General features: G+C 42.3%; 1 protein-coding gene across 7 annotated transcripts in view; it reads left to right on the top strand.

The window, feature by feature from the left end:
- dlg4b (discs, large homolog 4b (Drosophila)) overlaps positions 1 to 15,927 on the top strand; it is an 80,749-nt gene that overhangs the window by 51,686 nt on the left and 13,136 nt on the right. For all 7 annotated transcript variants that reach the window (XM_029117592.2, XM_013131319.4, XM_034290499.1 and 4 more), the window contains 10 exons: positions 4,677 to 4,727; positions 5,046 to 5,170; positions 7,273 to 7,442; positions 10,757 to 10,893; positions 11,224 to 11,356; positions 12,182 to 12,305; positions 13,302 to 13,461; positions 13,828 to 13,930; positions 14,254 to 14,356; positions 14,484 to 14,660. In XM_029117592.2, coding sequence (XP_028973425.2) covers positions 4,677 to 4,727; positions 5,046 to 5,170; positions 7,273 to 7,442; positions 10,757 to 10,893; positions 11,224 to 11,356; positions 12,182 to 12,305; positions 13,302 to 13,461; positions 13,828 to 13,930; positions 14,254 to 14,356; positions 14,484 to 14,660 — 1,283 coding nt within the window. The remainder of the gene's footprint in view (positions 1 to 4,676; positions 4,728 to 5,045; positions 5,171 to 7,272; positions 7,443 to 10,756; positions 10,894 to 11,223; positions 11,357 to 12,181; positions 12,306 to 13,301; positions 13,462 to 13,827; positions 13,931 to 14,253; positions 14,357 to 14,483; positions 14,661 to 15,927) is intronic.

Genomic DNA, 15,927 nt, shown 5'->3' with positions numbered 1-15,927 from the left:
GTAGTATCATCAGTAGTATCTGTAGTATCATCAGTAGTATCTGTAGTTTCATCAGTAGTAACTGTTGTATCAGTAGTATCATCAGTAGTATTTGTAGTATCATCAGTAGTATCTGTAGTTTCATCAGTAGTATCTGTTGTATCAGTAGTATCATCAGTAGTGTCTGTAGTATCATCAGTAGTATCTGTAGTTTCATCAGTAGTATCATGCTTATATGTGGGGTTGGATATTTATACATACATTTATGCTAATTGTGTGTGTGTTTGTGTGTGTATGTGTGTATTAAGCAGAATGTTGTGGCACGATATGGAGATGGTTACTATGGACACCGTGGTTGCCTAGGTAACTGTGGCCCCTGAAGGGATCAGCAGCTGTTGCTATGAGAGTAGTCATGGTAACGAGTGGCCAGGAGAGAGAGGGATGACAGTGGAAGTTGTATGTATGAAATGGCCTGAAGTTGATCTGGCTACTGACCTAAAAAACACACACACACACAGAAAAACACGCACACACACACACATAGAAAATGTGCACACATACAAACACACACACACACAAACAGAAATTGTGGAAACATGCAAACACATACACACACAGACAGAAAAATGCGCAGACCCACATGCACTCACACACATACACAGAAAAAATAGCACACACACATCCACACACACACACACACACACACAGAAAATGCGGAAACATACAAACACACACATAATTTTCTCTTTTTCACTTCTTTGTCTTTCTCAGTCCTGTTCTCTTCTCTCTGTGTTGTTGTTCTGCTACTTCTTCCCACATCTCTTTCATTTCTCTCTTCTCCTCTCTCCTCTCTTTCTCTTTTTCTCTCTCTCTTTCAATACCTCTCTCACCCTCTACTCTGTCTCCCTCTGTTTCTTTCTCTCTCACTCCCTCTGTTTCTTTCTCTCTCTGTCTCCCTCTGTTTCTCGTCAGTGTCAGACAGCACCATGGATGATTTCTAGTATCTTTCTGTCCTGTCCTGTCTCATCCCCTCAGCTCATCCTCATTTCATCCCCATTTCATCCCCTTAACTCATCCCCTTAACCCTCTGAGTACTGCGCTTAAAATGTTTGGGTGTCACTACTTTTATATTTGGGCTTATAAACAATATGTAATGTGAATCGATCATTGTGTATTTGGCATCAAATTATTCCAAATTACCTCAGCTAATATAAGCTTGCATGTTAATGTTCTTATAAGGTAGTGTTTTAGGGAAAAATGCACCATTAAGTAAATAATTTCATAAGCAAAATCAGATTTTTTCTATATATCATTGAATTCTGACCATAACACACTCATATGGAGTGATACTCCCAATACAAATGTTCTGTGCAAACACAATGCACATTTGTGTAAGAAAAGGCTTCACAATGAATGTGAACAGAAAAATGAAATAATTTGCCTTTTGTCCAACATGTTTTTGACACAATTTTTCATTGAAATCAACCACCCCGGTACCTCAACCCAAAAACATTCCAAAAACACTTTTCAAACCCTATTTCTTACACAAATATGCATTGTATCACAATAAAAGTGAACAGAACAATTAAATAATAATTCACCTTATGTGCATACAGGACAATATGATTATGACACCCATAATTATTTTCTATATGATTGAATTCAGACCACACACAGCCATGTGAAACAGATCTCCCATTCCAAATACGCAAAGCAGACAATATCTATAATGATCACATTTGTATTACATTATTTCATGATAAATAGGTTATTAGATGTTACTTACCAGACTGTACTTGCGTTAGCATTAGCCTGTTGTTAGCATTCGTCCTTTGTTGTCTGGTAACTCAGCTATCCAACGTTTGATAACCATAACGGACTATGGCAACATTTAGTAAAAGTGTTTTTACGTTTTGCCATTTTATACTAATAATAATACTTATAAAGCTGTTGAAAACACAAATCCTTTCTTTGTCTTTTCAACAAGTTAGCGTTACGCAAGGACACAATGCTAAAACGTTCGCTAATGCTAAGTTAGCATGCTAGCTAAGCTGACATACTGCTACAACCTCTTCTACAGTCAGAATGAGCAAATGAAGAAAACAAAACTTACGTCCCACCCAGCAACCTTATGATTGGATCAAATACGCAACAGAAACCTTCCCCAGATTGGGTAAAATAAACTATTCTGCATGGCAACAGCCTTCCATTGGATGCTGTCACTCAACAGCCCATCCATTGGTCAGGTGCACAAGGTTTTGGTTTCATTTGGATAGGATGACAACAACAAGGAAATATGCCAAGTAAACACAAAGCGCATCTGCGTTTTCATCGGACTCTCGTTGAAACAGCAAATTAAACAGAATCTCTCTATTACAAACCGTTTTGAAAATATGTAATACTATGTAATTGTTATGCAAATACGCCCCGGGCGTGGGAGCTACCGCCTAATCCGTCCTCAGAGGGTTAACTCATCCCCATCTCATCCCCCATCTCATCCCCTATCTCATCCCCTCATCTCATCCCAATCTCATCCTCATCCCCTTAACTAATCTCCATCTCATCCTCACCTCATCCCCTCATCTCATCCTCATCTCATCCCCATCTCATCCCCTTAACTAATCTCTTCTCATCCTCACCTCATCCCCTCATCTCATCCCGATTTCATCCCCTTAACTCATCCCCATCTCATCTCCTATCTCATCCCCTCATCTCATCCCTTCATCTCATCCCCATCTCCTCCCCATCTCATCTCCTATCTCATCTCCTATCTCATCCCCTCATCAGATCCCTTCATCTCATCCCCATCTCATCCCCATCTCATCCCTTCATCTCATCCCTTCATCTCATACCCATCTCATCCCCATCTCATCTCCTATCTCATCTCCTATCTCATCCCCTCATCTCATCCCTTCATCTCATCCCCATCTCATCCCTTCATCTCATCCCCATCTCATCCCTTCATCTCATCCCTTCATCTCATCCCTTCATCTCATACCCATCTCATCCCCATCTCATCTCCTATCTCATCCCCTCATCTCATCCCCTCATCTCATCCCCATCTCATCCCCATCTCATCCCCTCATCTCATCCCTTCATCTCATCCCATAATCTCATCCCTTCATCTCATCCCCATCTCATCCCCATCTCCTGCTGTCCTGCAATGAGGGTGAGGTGGATGACAGAAGAGAGGGAAGGTGGAGGAGTAGAGGAAAGACTCTTTAAAATCGTGTTTCCATATTTCTATGAAATATTGAATCAGTTGTCCTTCTATAAATGGGTAATTCAGGTTGGTACAAAGCAGGTCTTTCTGTTTGCAACAGCCTAACGCAGTTAATTTGAGAAAATGCAGTTATTTTAGATGCAAATTATATTTGTTTATTAATGTATTTGTACCTAATGATTTTTATCTAGACACTCAAAAAGTAAGACAAAGGAAATAAAATTTTAACTCCTGTAGCTGAGCTCAGAAGAAATCACAAGACACTTACATCTGGTTGATGTATTTTATAATAGTTCACCCTTTGGCTTTGTTAGTGAATGTTGCCAGTCAGTTCTTTTTGAAACTGCAAAGCAGAAAGTAATTGTTTAGACAGATGAGCTGTTGAAAGATAGATCGGCACGTGGTCGGAGTTCTACTTTGTGTGTGTAGTTTTGAATAAAACATTGACAACGTCTTTGTGATTTTTCTTGGTCGACATATATTTTAAAAAGCTCCAGATGGTGAGTTGACTCACCTATACATTTTAATATATGTTGTTTTTGTCACTGTTTTTTAATGAATTTCATGATGCAATAGTGAAGTAATTTTTTGGCGTAGAAAGCAACGATTCAGGAGGCGTGTAATTTGTTGGGGTGTAATGTGGGAGGACTCTAACACCAGAATGCTGTGGCCGTGTAATGGAGCTTTTAATTATGAATGTGAGTGGGCCGCTGTTTGGCCAGCTCATCCCTGTCAAGAGACTTGGATGAGGAAAAGGGCTTTCTGAGTCAAGTTTAGATAGTGTGATTGTGGGTCTTTGAAGTGTTTTCTCTCCAGGTTATGTGTTAGCCACAAGAACAAGTACAAAATGAGTCAACAACATTTAATGGTCGAAGGAAAGGTACTTATATTTCTCCTGTAAAAGTGTTGTGTTTTTCATATCCCAGTCTGTCGGGATTAGACTCTGGATTCTTTAGGGTTCATAGTTCAACACATTGACAGATTACTGCATTAGAGTCACTCAGGGATTAGACCCTGGAGTCTTTGGGGTTCATAGTTCAACACAATGACAGATTACTGCGTTAGAGTCAGTCAGGGATTAGTCCCTGGAGTCTTTGGGGTTCATAGTTCAACACATTGACATATTACTGCGTTAGAGTCAGTCAGGGATTAGGCCCTGGATTCTTTAGGGTTCATAGTTCAACACATTGACAGATTACTGCGTTAGAGTCACTCAGGGATTAGGCCCTGGATTCTTTAGGGTTCATAGTTCAACACATTGACAGATTACTGCTTTAGGGTCATTAAGGGATTAGTCCCTGGAGTCTTTAGGGTTTATAGTTCAACACATTGACAGATTACTGCATCGGCTCTGGGATGTGAATCAGCAAATCTTCCATTCAACTCTTTAACCGGTAAACTACCAGTCAAGTTTGAGATACAATAATATCTGTTAACAGTGGTCACAACGTTAATCTCTGTTCTCTCTATGTAGATGAATGGATCAGAAGGAGAGGTGGAGTATGAAGAGATTACACTGGAGAGGGTGAGACTCTTCACTATTAATATAATACTTTACTGTTACTATAGTTACTACTCATACACTGTTACTATAGTTACTACTTCATACTGTCACTATAGTTACTACTCATAAAACTGTTACCATAGTTACTACTTTAACTGTTACACTAGTTACTAATCATACGTTACTATAGTTACTACTCACACACTGTCACTATAGTTACTACTTATACACTGTTACTATAATTACTACTCCATGGTGTTACTGTTTATATGTGTGTATATGTGTGTGTGTGTGTGTGTGTGTGTGTGTGTGTGTGTGTGTGTGGATGTGTGTGTGTAGGGTAATGCTGGCCTGGGGTTCAGCATAGCAGGAGGAACAGACAACCCCCACGTTGGAGATGACCCATCGATCTTCATCACCAAGATCATACCTGGAGGAGCTGCCGCACAGGACGGGAGACTCAGGTATACACACACACAACACATATACACCCATACAACACATATACACCCACACAACACATATACACCCACACATATACACCCATACAACACATATACACCCACACAACACATATACACCCATAAAACACATATACACCCACACATATACACCCATACAACACATATACACCCACACAACACATATACACCCATACAACACATATACACCCATACAACACATATACACCCACACATATACACCCATACAACACATAAACACCCACACATATACACCCATACAACACATAAACACCCACACAACACATATACACCCATACAACACATATACACCCATACAACACATATACACCCATACAACACATATACACCCATACAACACATATACACCCACACATATACACCCATACAACACATAAACACCCACACATATACACCCATACAACACATATACACCCATACAACACATATACACCCATACAACACATAAACACCCACACAACACATATACACCCATACAACACATATACACCCATACAACACATAAACACCCATACATATAAACCCACACATATACACCCATACAACACATAAACACCCACACATATACACCCATACAACACATATACACCCATACAACACATATACACCCATACAAAACATATACACCCATACAACACATAAACACCCACACAACACATATACACCCACACAACACATATACACCCATACAACACATATACACCCATACAACACATAAACACCCATACATATACACCCACACATATACACCCATACAACACATAAACACCCACACATATACACCCATACAACACATATACACCCATACAACACATATACACCCACACAACACATATACACCCACACAACACATATACACCCATACAACACATATACACCCACACAACACATATACACCCATACATATACACCCACACATATACACCCATACAACACATAAACACCCACACATATACACCCATACAGCACATATACACCCACACATATACACCCATACAACACATAAACACCCACACAACACATATACACCCATACAAAACATATACACCCACACAACACATATACACCCACACAACACATATACACCCACACATATACACCCACACAACACATATACACCCACACATATATACCCACACAACACATATACACCCACACATGTACACCCACACAACACATATACACCCATACAACACATATACACCCATACAACACATAAACACCCATACAACACATATACACCCATACAATACAAATACACCCATACAACACATAAACACCCATACAACACATAAACACCCACACAACACATATACACCCATACAACACATATACACCCACACAACACATATACACCCACACATATACACCCACACAACACATATACACCCACACAACACATATACACCCACACAACACATATACACCCACACATATACACCCACACATATACACCCACACAACACATATACACCCACACATATACACCCATACAACACATATACACCCACACATTTACACCCATACAACACATATACACCCACACAACACATATACACCCATACAACACATATACACCCACACAACACATATACACCCACACAACACATATACACCCACACGACATATGACAGTGTCATACTAGTGAATGTTATAATCATGTTGTTTCAAGGTTAATGACAGTGTCATACTAGTGAATGTTATAATCATGTTGTTTCACGGTTAATGACAGTGTCATATTAGTTTATGTTATAATCATGTTGTTTCAGGGTTAATGACAGTGTCATACAAGTGAATGTTATAATCATGTTGTTACAGGGTTAATGACAGTGTCATACTAGTGAATGTTATAATCATGTTGTTTCAGGGTTAATGACAGTGTCATACTAGTGAATGTTATAATCATGTTGTTTCACGGTTAATAACAGTGTCATACTAGTGAATGTTATAATCATGATGTTTCCGGGTTAATGACAGTGTCATACTAGTGAATGTTATAATCATGTTGTTTCAGGGTTAATGACAGTGTCATATTAGTGAATGTTATAATCATGTTGTTTCAGGGTTAATGACAGTGTCATACTAGTGAATGATGTTGATGTGCGAGAGGTGACACACAGCATGGCGGTGGAAGCTTTGAAGGAGGCAGGGCCTGTTGTACGACTCTACATCCTGCGGAGGAAGCCACCCATGGAGATGGTTACACAAATGAAACTGGTTAAAGGACCCAAAGGTAGGTTAGGTTTAAGGCGAGGGATTAGAGTTTGGGTCAGAGGTAACCACCCATGGAGATGGTTACACAAATGAAACTGGTTAAAGGACCCAAAGGTAGGTTAGGTTTAAGGCGAGGGATTAGAGTTTGGGTCAGAGGAAACCACCCATGGAGATGGTTACACAAATGAAACTGGTTAAAGGACCCAAAGGTAGGTTAGGTTTAAGGCGAGGGATTAGAGTTTGGGTCAGAGGAAACCACCCATGGAGATGGTTACACAAATGAAACTGGTTAAAAGACCCAAAGGTAGGTTAGGTTTAAGACGAGGGATTAGAGTTTGGGTCAGAGGAAGCCACCCATGGAGATGGTTACACAAATGAAACTGGTTAAAGGACCCAAAGGTAGGTTAGGTTTAAGGCGAGGGATTAGAATTTGGGTCAGAGGAAACCACCCATGGAGATGGTTATACAAATGAAACTGGTTAAAGGACCCAAAGGTAGGTTAGGTTTAAGGCGAGGGATTAGAGTTTGGGTCAGAGGAAACCACCCATGGAGATGGTTACACAAATGAAACTGGTTAAAGGACCCAAAGGTAGGTTAGGTTTAAGGCGAGGGATTAGAGTTTGGGTCAGAGGAAACCACCCATGGAGATGGTTACACAAATGAAACTGGTTAAAGGACCCAAAGGTAGGTTAGGTTTAAGGCAAGGGATTAGAGTTTGGGTCAGAGGAAACCACCCATGGAGATGGTTACACAAATGAAACTGGTTAAAGGACCCAAAGGTAGGTTAGGTTTAAGGCGAGGGATTAGAGTTTGGGTCAGAGGAAACCACCCATGGAGATGGTTACACAAATGAAACTGGTTAAAGGACCCAAAGGTAGGTTAGGTTTAAGGCGAGGGATTAGAGTTTGGGTCAGAGGAAACCACCCATGGAGATGGTTACACAAATGAAACTGGTTAAAGGACCCAAAGGTAAGTTAGTTTTATGGCGAGGGATTAGAGTTTGGGTCAGAGGAAACCACCCATGGAGATGGTTATACAAATGAAACTGGTTAAAGGACCCAAAGGTAGGTTAGGTTTAAGGCGAGGGATTAGAGTTTGGGTCAGAGGAAACCACCCGTGGAGATGGTTACACAAATGAAACTGGTTAAAGGACCCAAAGGTAGGTTAGGTTTAAGGCGAGGGATTAGAGTTTGGGTCAGAGGAAACCACCCATGGAGATGGTTACACAAATGAAACTGGTTAAAGGACCCAAAGGTAGGTTAGGTTTAAGGCGAGGGATTAGAGTTTGGGTCAGAGGAAACCACCCATGGAGATGGTTACACAAATGAAACTGGTTAAAGGACCCAAAGGTAGGTTAGGTTTAAGGCGAGGGATTAGAGTTTGGGTCAGAGGAAACCACCCATGGAGATGGTTACACAAATGAAACTGGTTAAAGGACCCAAAGGTAGGTTAGGTTTAAGGCGAGGGATTAGAGTTTGGGTCAGAGGAAACCACCCATGGAGATGGTTACACAAATGAAACTGGTTAAAGGACCCAAAGGTAGGTTAGGTTTAAGGCGAGGGATTAGAATTTGGGTCAGAGGAAACCACCCATGGAGATGGTTATACAAATGAAACTGGTTAAAGGACCCAAAGGTAGGTTAGGTTTAAGGCGAGGGATTAGAGTTTGGGTCAGAGGAAACCACCCGTGGAGATGGTTACACAAATGAAACTGGTTAAAGGACCCAAAGGTAGGTTAGGTTTAAGGCGAGGGATTAGAGTTTGGGTCAGAGGAAACCACCCATGGAGATGGTTACACAAATGAAACTGGTTAAAGGACCCAAAGGTAGGTTAGGTTTCAGGCGAGGGATTAGAGTTTGGGTCAGAGGAAACCACCCATGGAGATGGTTACACAAATGAAACTGGTTAAAGGACCCAAAGGTAGGTTAGGTTTAAGGCGAGGGATTAGAATTTGGGTCAGAGGAAACCACCCATGGAGATGGTTATACAAATGAAACTGGTTAAAGGACCCAAAGGTAGGTTAGGTTTAAGGCGAGGGATTAGAGTTTGGGTCAGAGGAAACCACCCGTGGAGATGGTTACACAAATGAAACTGGTTAAAGGACCCAAAGGTAGGTTAGGTTTAAGGCGAGGGATTAGAGTTTGGGTCAGAGGAAACCACCCATGGAGATGGTTACACAAATGAAACTGGTTAAAGGACCCAAAGGTAGGTTAGGTTTAAGGCGAGGGGTTAGAGTTTGGGTCAGAGGAAACCACCCATGGAGATGGTTACACAAATGAAACTGGTTAAAGGACCCAAAGGTAGGTTAGGTTTAAGGCGAGGGATTAGAGTTTGGGTCAGAGGAAACCACCCATGGAGATGGTTACACAAATGAAACTGGTTAAAGGACCCAAAGGTAGGTTAGGTTTAAGGCGAGGGGTTAGAGTTTGGGTCAGAGGAAACCACCCATGGAGATGGTTACACAAATGAAACTGGTTAAAGGACCCAAAGGTAGGTTAGGTTTAAGGCGAGGGATTAGAGTTTGGGTCAGAGGAAGCCACCCATGGAGATGGTTACACAAATGAAACTGGTTAAAGGACCCAAAGGTAGGTTAGATTTAAGGCGAGGGATTAGAGTTTGGGTCAGAGGAAACCACCCATGGAAAAACTACAGAAACTGGTTAAAATATGCTTTCACCTTTACCTTCATCTTTATCTTGACCTTTACCTTTATATTGACCTTTACTTTGACCTTTTCTTCCTTATGGAGATAATGTATAATATATTGATGCATCTGATGGGTTCTGTCTGTTTTTAATTATAGATCAGATTCCTTTCAAGCTTTGTTTTATTTGTTTTGATGACTGTCTCTCTATGTATTAGTGGTTGTTACTTTGTTTTAGTTACAGTAATCCCCCAGCTATCTGCGGTTCCACATACGCAAACTGAAGTATCCACAGACATTTTTCAAGAAGTCGGAAAATTCTAAAAACTCGCTAATTTCAGCCATCCAAGCGTCGATCCGGTTTTCTATAAAAACACATTGTTTTATGTATATTTAATGGATTTCTAAGTGTTTTATATCTTCTATATGCTAATCAAAAAAATAATAAAGTGAAAAATATAAAGAAAATATAAAGTAAACTGTCCTTTACATAACGATTATGCAAATAAACGGTCCCGCAAAAAATATGTTGTTTTCCTAGATGCGATTGTATTGAATTAATACGTACATGTACAAACTTTCTCCGCTTATCCGCGATTTTCCACATGGGCGAGGGTTGGCAGAACCGATTTCTGGCGGATACGGGGGCGTACGGTATCTGATAGTAATGTAGCTTGTGTTTGTGTGTCAGGTCTTGGCTTCAGCATTGCAGGAGGAGTGGGCAACCAGCACGTCCCAGGTGACAACAGCATTTACGTGACCAAAATCATAGAGGGAGGAGCGGCGTTTAAAGATGGACGCCTGCAGATAGGAGACAAGATCCTGGCTGTGAGTTTGGGCCTTTGTGTTGGTCTGATGATACCTGATGATATAATATTTTTTAAACATAAACACTGACCTGAGGGCCTCAACATGGAAAATAAGGAGATAGTTTTGCATTGACCTGCATTGCCCCCTTGCACTGTCTTGCCCATTTTAGGAACGGGGGGGGGGGTCACCTTTCCCATAGTTGTAGTAGTTATAGTTCCCTGTACTGGTTCTGTCTTGAATTGCAGAGATTGAAGCCATGTTGTTGCCAGAACAACATATCTCACCATTGGTTATCTCACTCAGTGATTTGTTATGGTGACATCTATGTCCTGTATATGCCACCCCCAGGTGAACCAGGTGTGTCTAGAAGATGTGATGCATGAGGACGCTGTAGCAGCTCTGAAGAACACGGGAGAGGTGGTTTACCTCAGAGTGGCCAAACCATCCAACATGTTACAGTATAGCCCCCCTGATATCACCTGTACGTACACACACACCTGAACTCACCTGTACATACACACCTGACCTCTCCTCTACACACACACCTGACCTCACCTCTACATACACACCTGACCTCACCTGTACACACACACCTGACCTCTCCTCTACACACACACCTGACCTCACCTCTACATACACACCTGACCTCACCTGTACACACACACCTGACCTCACCTCTACATACACACCTGACCTCACCTGTACACACACACCTGACCTCACCTGTACACACACACCTGACCTCACCTGTACACACACACCTGACCTCACCTCTACACACACACCTGACCTCACCTCTACACACATACCTGACCTCACCTCTACACACACACCTGACCTCACCTCTACACACACACCTGACCTCACCTCTACACACATACCTGACCTCACCTGTACATACACACCTGACCTCACCTCTACACACACACCTGACCTCACCTCTACACACACACCTGACCTCACCTCTACACACATACCTGACCTCACCTGTACATACACACCTGACCTCACCTCTACACACACACCTGACCACACCTGCATGTACACACACACCTGACTTCATCTGCAAATACACACACCCACTTCCCCAATCCTAGCGAATCAGCCTCACTCCCATAAATGCATCTAGGGGTCCAAGCTACTGAATGTGTGTGTTACATGTCATGATGAAATACTGAGGTGATGTGCCAAGAAACTGTTCTCTGTGTCTCTCTCTCCCTCACTCTCTCTCTCTCTCTCTCTCCCTCACTCTCTCTCTCTCTCCCTCACTCTCTCTCTCTCTCCCTCACTCTCTCTGTCTCTCCAGCATACATGGACCCAGACATGGGCCCTAACTACCTAGATTACCCCCAGTCCTCTTTGCCTCCACCTTCACCAAGACGCTACTCCCCCATTCCACATGGCATGATGGGAGATGACGACATCCCCAGGTAATGTGATGTTCCAGTGGTAACAGTGGCTCCGTCTGCGTAGTCCACTTCTGAAATTACAGCTTTACAGTATCAATCACTTCTAACATCACAGCTTTACCATATCAATGACTTCTAAAATGACAGCTTTACCGTATCAATGACTTCTAAAATGACGGCTTTAGAGTATCAATTACTTCTAAAATGACGGCTTTACAGAATCAATGACTTCTAAAATGACGGCTTTACAGTATCAATCACTTCTAACATCACAGCTTTACCATATCAATGACTTCTAAAATGACAGCTTTACTGTATCAATGACTTCTAAAATGACAGCTTTCCCCATATCAATGACTTCTAAAATGACAGCTTTCCCCATATCAATGACTTCTAAAATGACGGCTTTACAGTATCAATGACTTCTAAAATGACAGCTTTACTGTATCAATGGCTTCTAAGATGACAGCTTTACTGTATCAATGACTTCTAACATTACAGCTTTACAGTATCAATGGCTTCTAACATGACAGCTTTACTGTATCAATGATTTCTAACATGACAGCTTAACTGTATCAATGCACCATCATACCTACGTCATTTAATGATCAAACACTATACGATCAATAAAACATTTGGCCACAAAAGTGACATTTCTTACCGATGTAGATTGAACACCAGTGGTATTCAAATTCCAATAAAACCCTGATTGGGGGTTGGAGTGGAACTGGCTCTGAGGGCCAGATTTGAATACCATTGGTTTACACATTCCTGAACAGCTACATGGGAGTGAGTAGACGTGGATGACTTTCACTCCACCTCCACCCACACACCTGAGCAGTTACCAAATAAATGCCACAGATAAACCTCCACATGTTCACGTTGGGATGTATTGTTTGACCTTCCCAACAGCCGAGAGGCTCGACGTGTTTGTATGTTCTGGTCTCTCAGCTGTGCGAGACCAGGCGTGTGTGACTATATGTAAAGCCGGGATGTATCGTTTGACCTTCCCAACAGCCGAGAGGCTCGACGTGTTTGTATCCACCGAGGGTCAACCGGTCTGGGTTTTAACATTGTGGGAGGTGAAGATGGAGAGGGGATCTTCATCTCCTTTATCCTAGCTGGAGGGCCTGCCGACCTCTCAGGGGAACTACATAAGGGAGACCAGATCATGAGTGTGAGTATTGTTACATATTTTTATGTAGTATAAGCTTTGTTTGATTTTTGGTATGTCATGGTATATAGTTTATGTGGTATGGTTATAGTCTGGAGAGGGGTTCTGTAGTGTTTTCTAATTTTATGTCATGGTTATAACCATTTTGTGCAGGTGAATAGTTATGTAGCGTTTTGTAGTGTTATGTCACTGTTGTAACATTTCAATGCAGGTGAATGTTAATGTAGTGTTATGACATGGCAATAACATCTCTATGCAGGTGAATGGTAATGTAGTGTTTGTAGTGTTATGTCATGGTTATAACATCTCTACGCAGGTGAATGGTAGTGTTTTGTAGTGTTATGTCATGGTTATAACATCTCTCTGCAGGTGAATGGTGTGGATCTGAGACATGCGACGCATGAACAGGCTGCAGCAGCTCTGAAAAACGCTGGACAGACTGTCACTATCATCGCACAGTACAGACCTGAGGGTAGGACAACTGATAAAAGACTACAACTACAGACTACTAAAGGACCTGTACTATAGACTGATTATAGATAACTACTACAGACTGATAAAAGACCACAGAATGAAGGAAGACCTAGTCAGTAGTTTACCACACCCGGTAAACTACAATCGACTGATTTAGACTTTTATAGTCTGTTCATAGACCACTGTTATACTGACTGTTAATGAAAGATTATAAACTAGTACTTCAGAGTGATTATAGATCACGAGACTACTGTTAAAAGAACAGCTTTGTGTGGGTGTGTGTGTGTGTCTGTGTGTGTGTGTGTGTGTGTGGGTGTGCAGAGTACAGCAGGTTTGAAGCTAAGATTCATGACCTGAGAGAACAGATGATGAACAGCAGCATGACTTCTGGAACCCTGCGGGCCAACAGAACATTCTATGTCAGGTAAAGTAGTGTTAGTGCAGTGTTACGACTCCTCTGTGATCACAGCAGACTGCGGCCAGACCCGGGAGCCAAGTAGCCAGTGTTACTGTACGTCATGCCAATGTATCCCTCTGTCGTGCCTATGCAGGGCCCTGTTTGACTATGATAAGACGTCCGACTGTGGCCTCCTCAGCCAGGCTCTGGGGTTTAACTTTGGAGAGGTTCTCCATGTGACGGACTGCAGTGATGAGGAGTGGTGGACTGCCAGGAGGCTGGGACCCCAAGGAGAACTGGAGGACGTGGGGTACATACCCAGCAAACGCAGGTATATAACACACACACACACCCAGCAAACGCAGGTATATAACACACACACACACCCAGCAAACGCAGGTATATAACACAGACACACACCCAGCAAACGCAGGTATATAACACACACACACACACCCAGCAAACGCAGGTATATAACACACACACACACACCCAGCAAACGCAGGTATATAACACACACACACCCAGCAAACGCAGGTATATAACACACACACACACACCCAGCAAACGCAGGTATATAACACACACACCCAGCAAACGCAGGTATATAACACACAGACACACACCCAGCAAACGCAGGTATATAACACACACACACACACCCAGCAAACGCAGGTATATAACACACACACACACACCCAGCAAACGCAGGTATATAACACACACACACACACCCAGCAAACGCAGGTATATAACACACACACACACACCCAGCAAACGCAGGTATATAACACACACACCCAGCAAACGCAGGTATATAACACACACACACACACCCAGCAAACGCAGGTATATAACACACACACACACACCCAGCAAACGCAGGTATATAACACACACACAGCAAACGCAGGTATATAACACACACACACACACAGCAAACGCAGGTATATAACACACACACACACACACACAGCAAACGCAGGTATATAACACACACACGAACACCCAGCAAACGCAGGTATATAACACACACACCCAGCAAACGCAGGTATATAACACACACACAAACACCCAGCAAACACAGGTATATAACACACACACACACACCCAGCAAACGCAGGTATATAACACGCACACACACACCCAGCAAACGCAGGTATATAACACACACACACACACCCAGCAAACGCAGGTATATAACACACACACACACACCCAGCAAACGCAGGTATATAACACACACACAAACACACCCAGCAAACGCAGGTATATAACACACACACACCCAGCAAACGCAGGTATATAACACGCACACACACACCCAGCAAACGCAGGTATATAACACACACACACACACCCAGCAAACGCAGGTATATAACACACCCACACCCAGCAAACGCAGGTATATAACACACACACACACACACCCAGCAAACGCAGGTATATAACACACCCACACCCAGCAAACGCAGGTATATAACACACACACACCCAGCAAACGCAGGTATATAACACGCACACACACACCCAGCAAACGCAGGTATATAACACACACACACCCAGCAAACGCAGGTATATAACACACACACATACAC

Source organism: Esox lucius, chromosome 24 (assembly GCF_011004845.1).
Source record: "Esox lucius isolate fEsoLuc1 chromosome 24, fEsoLuc1.pri, whole genome shotgun sequence".
Classification (NCBI taxonomy): Eukaryota; Metazoa; Chordata; class Actinopteri; order Esociformes; family Esocidae; genus Esox; species Esox lucius.
Note: the sequence above shows the minus strand (reverse complement) of the source record. Positions and strands in the feature narration are given on the sequence as shown.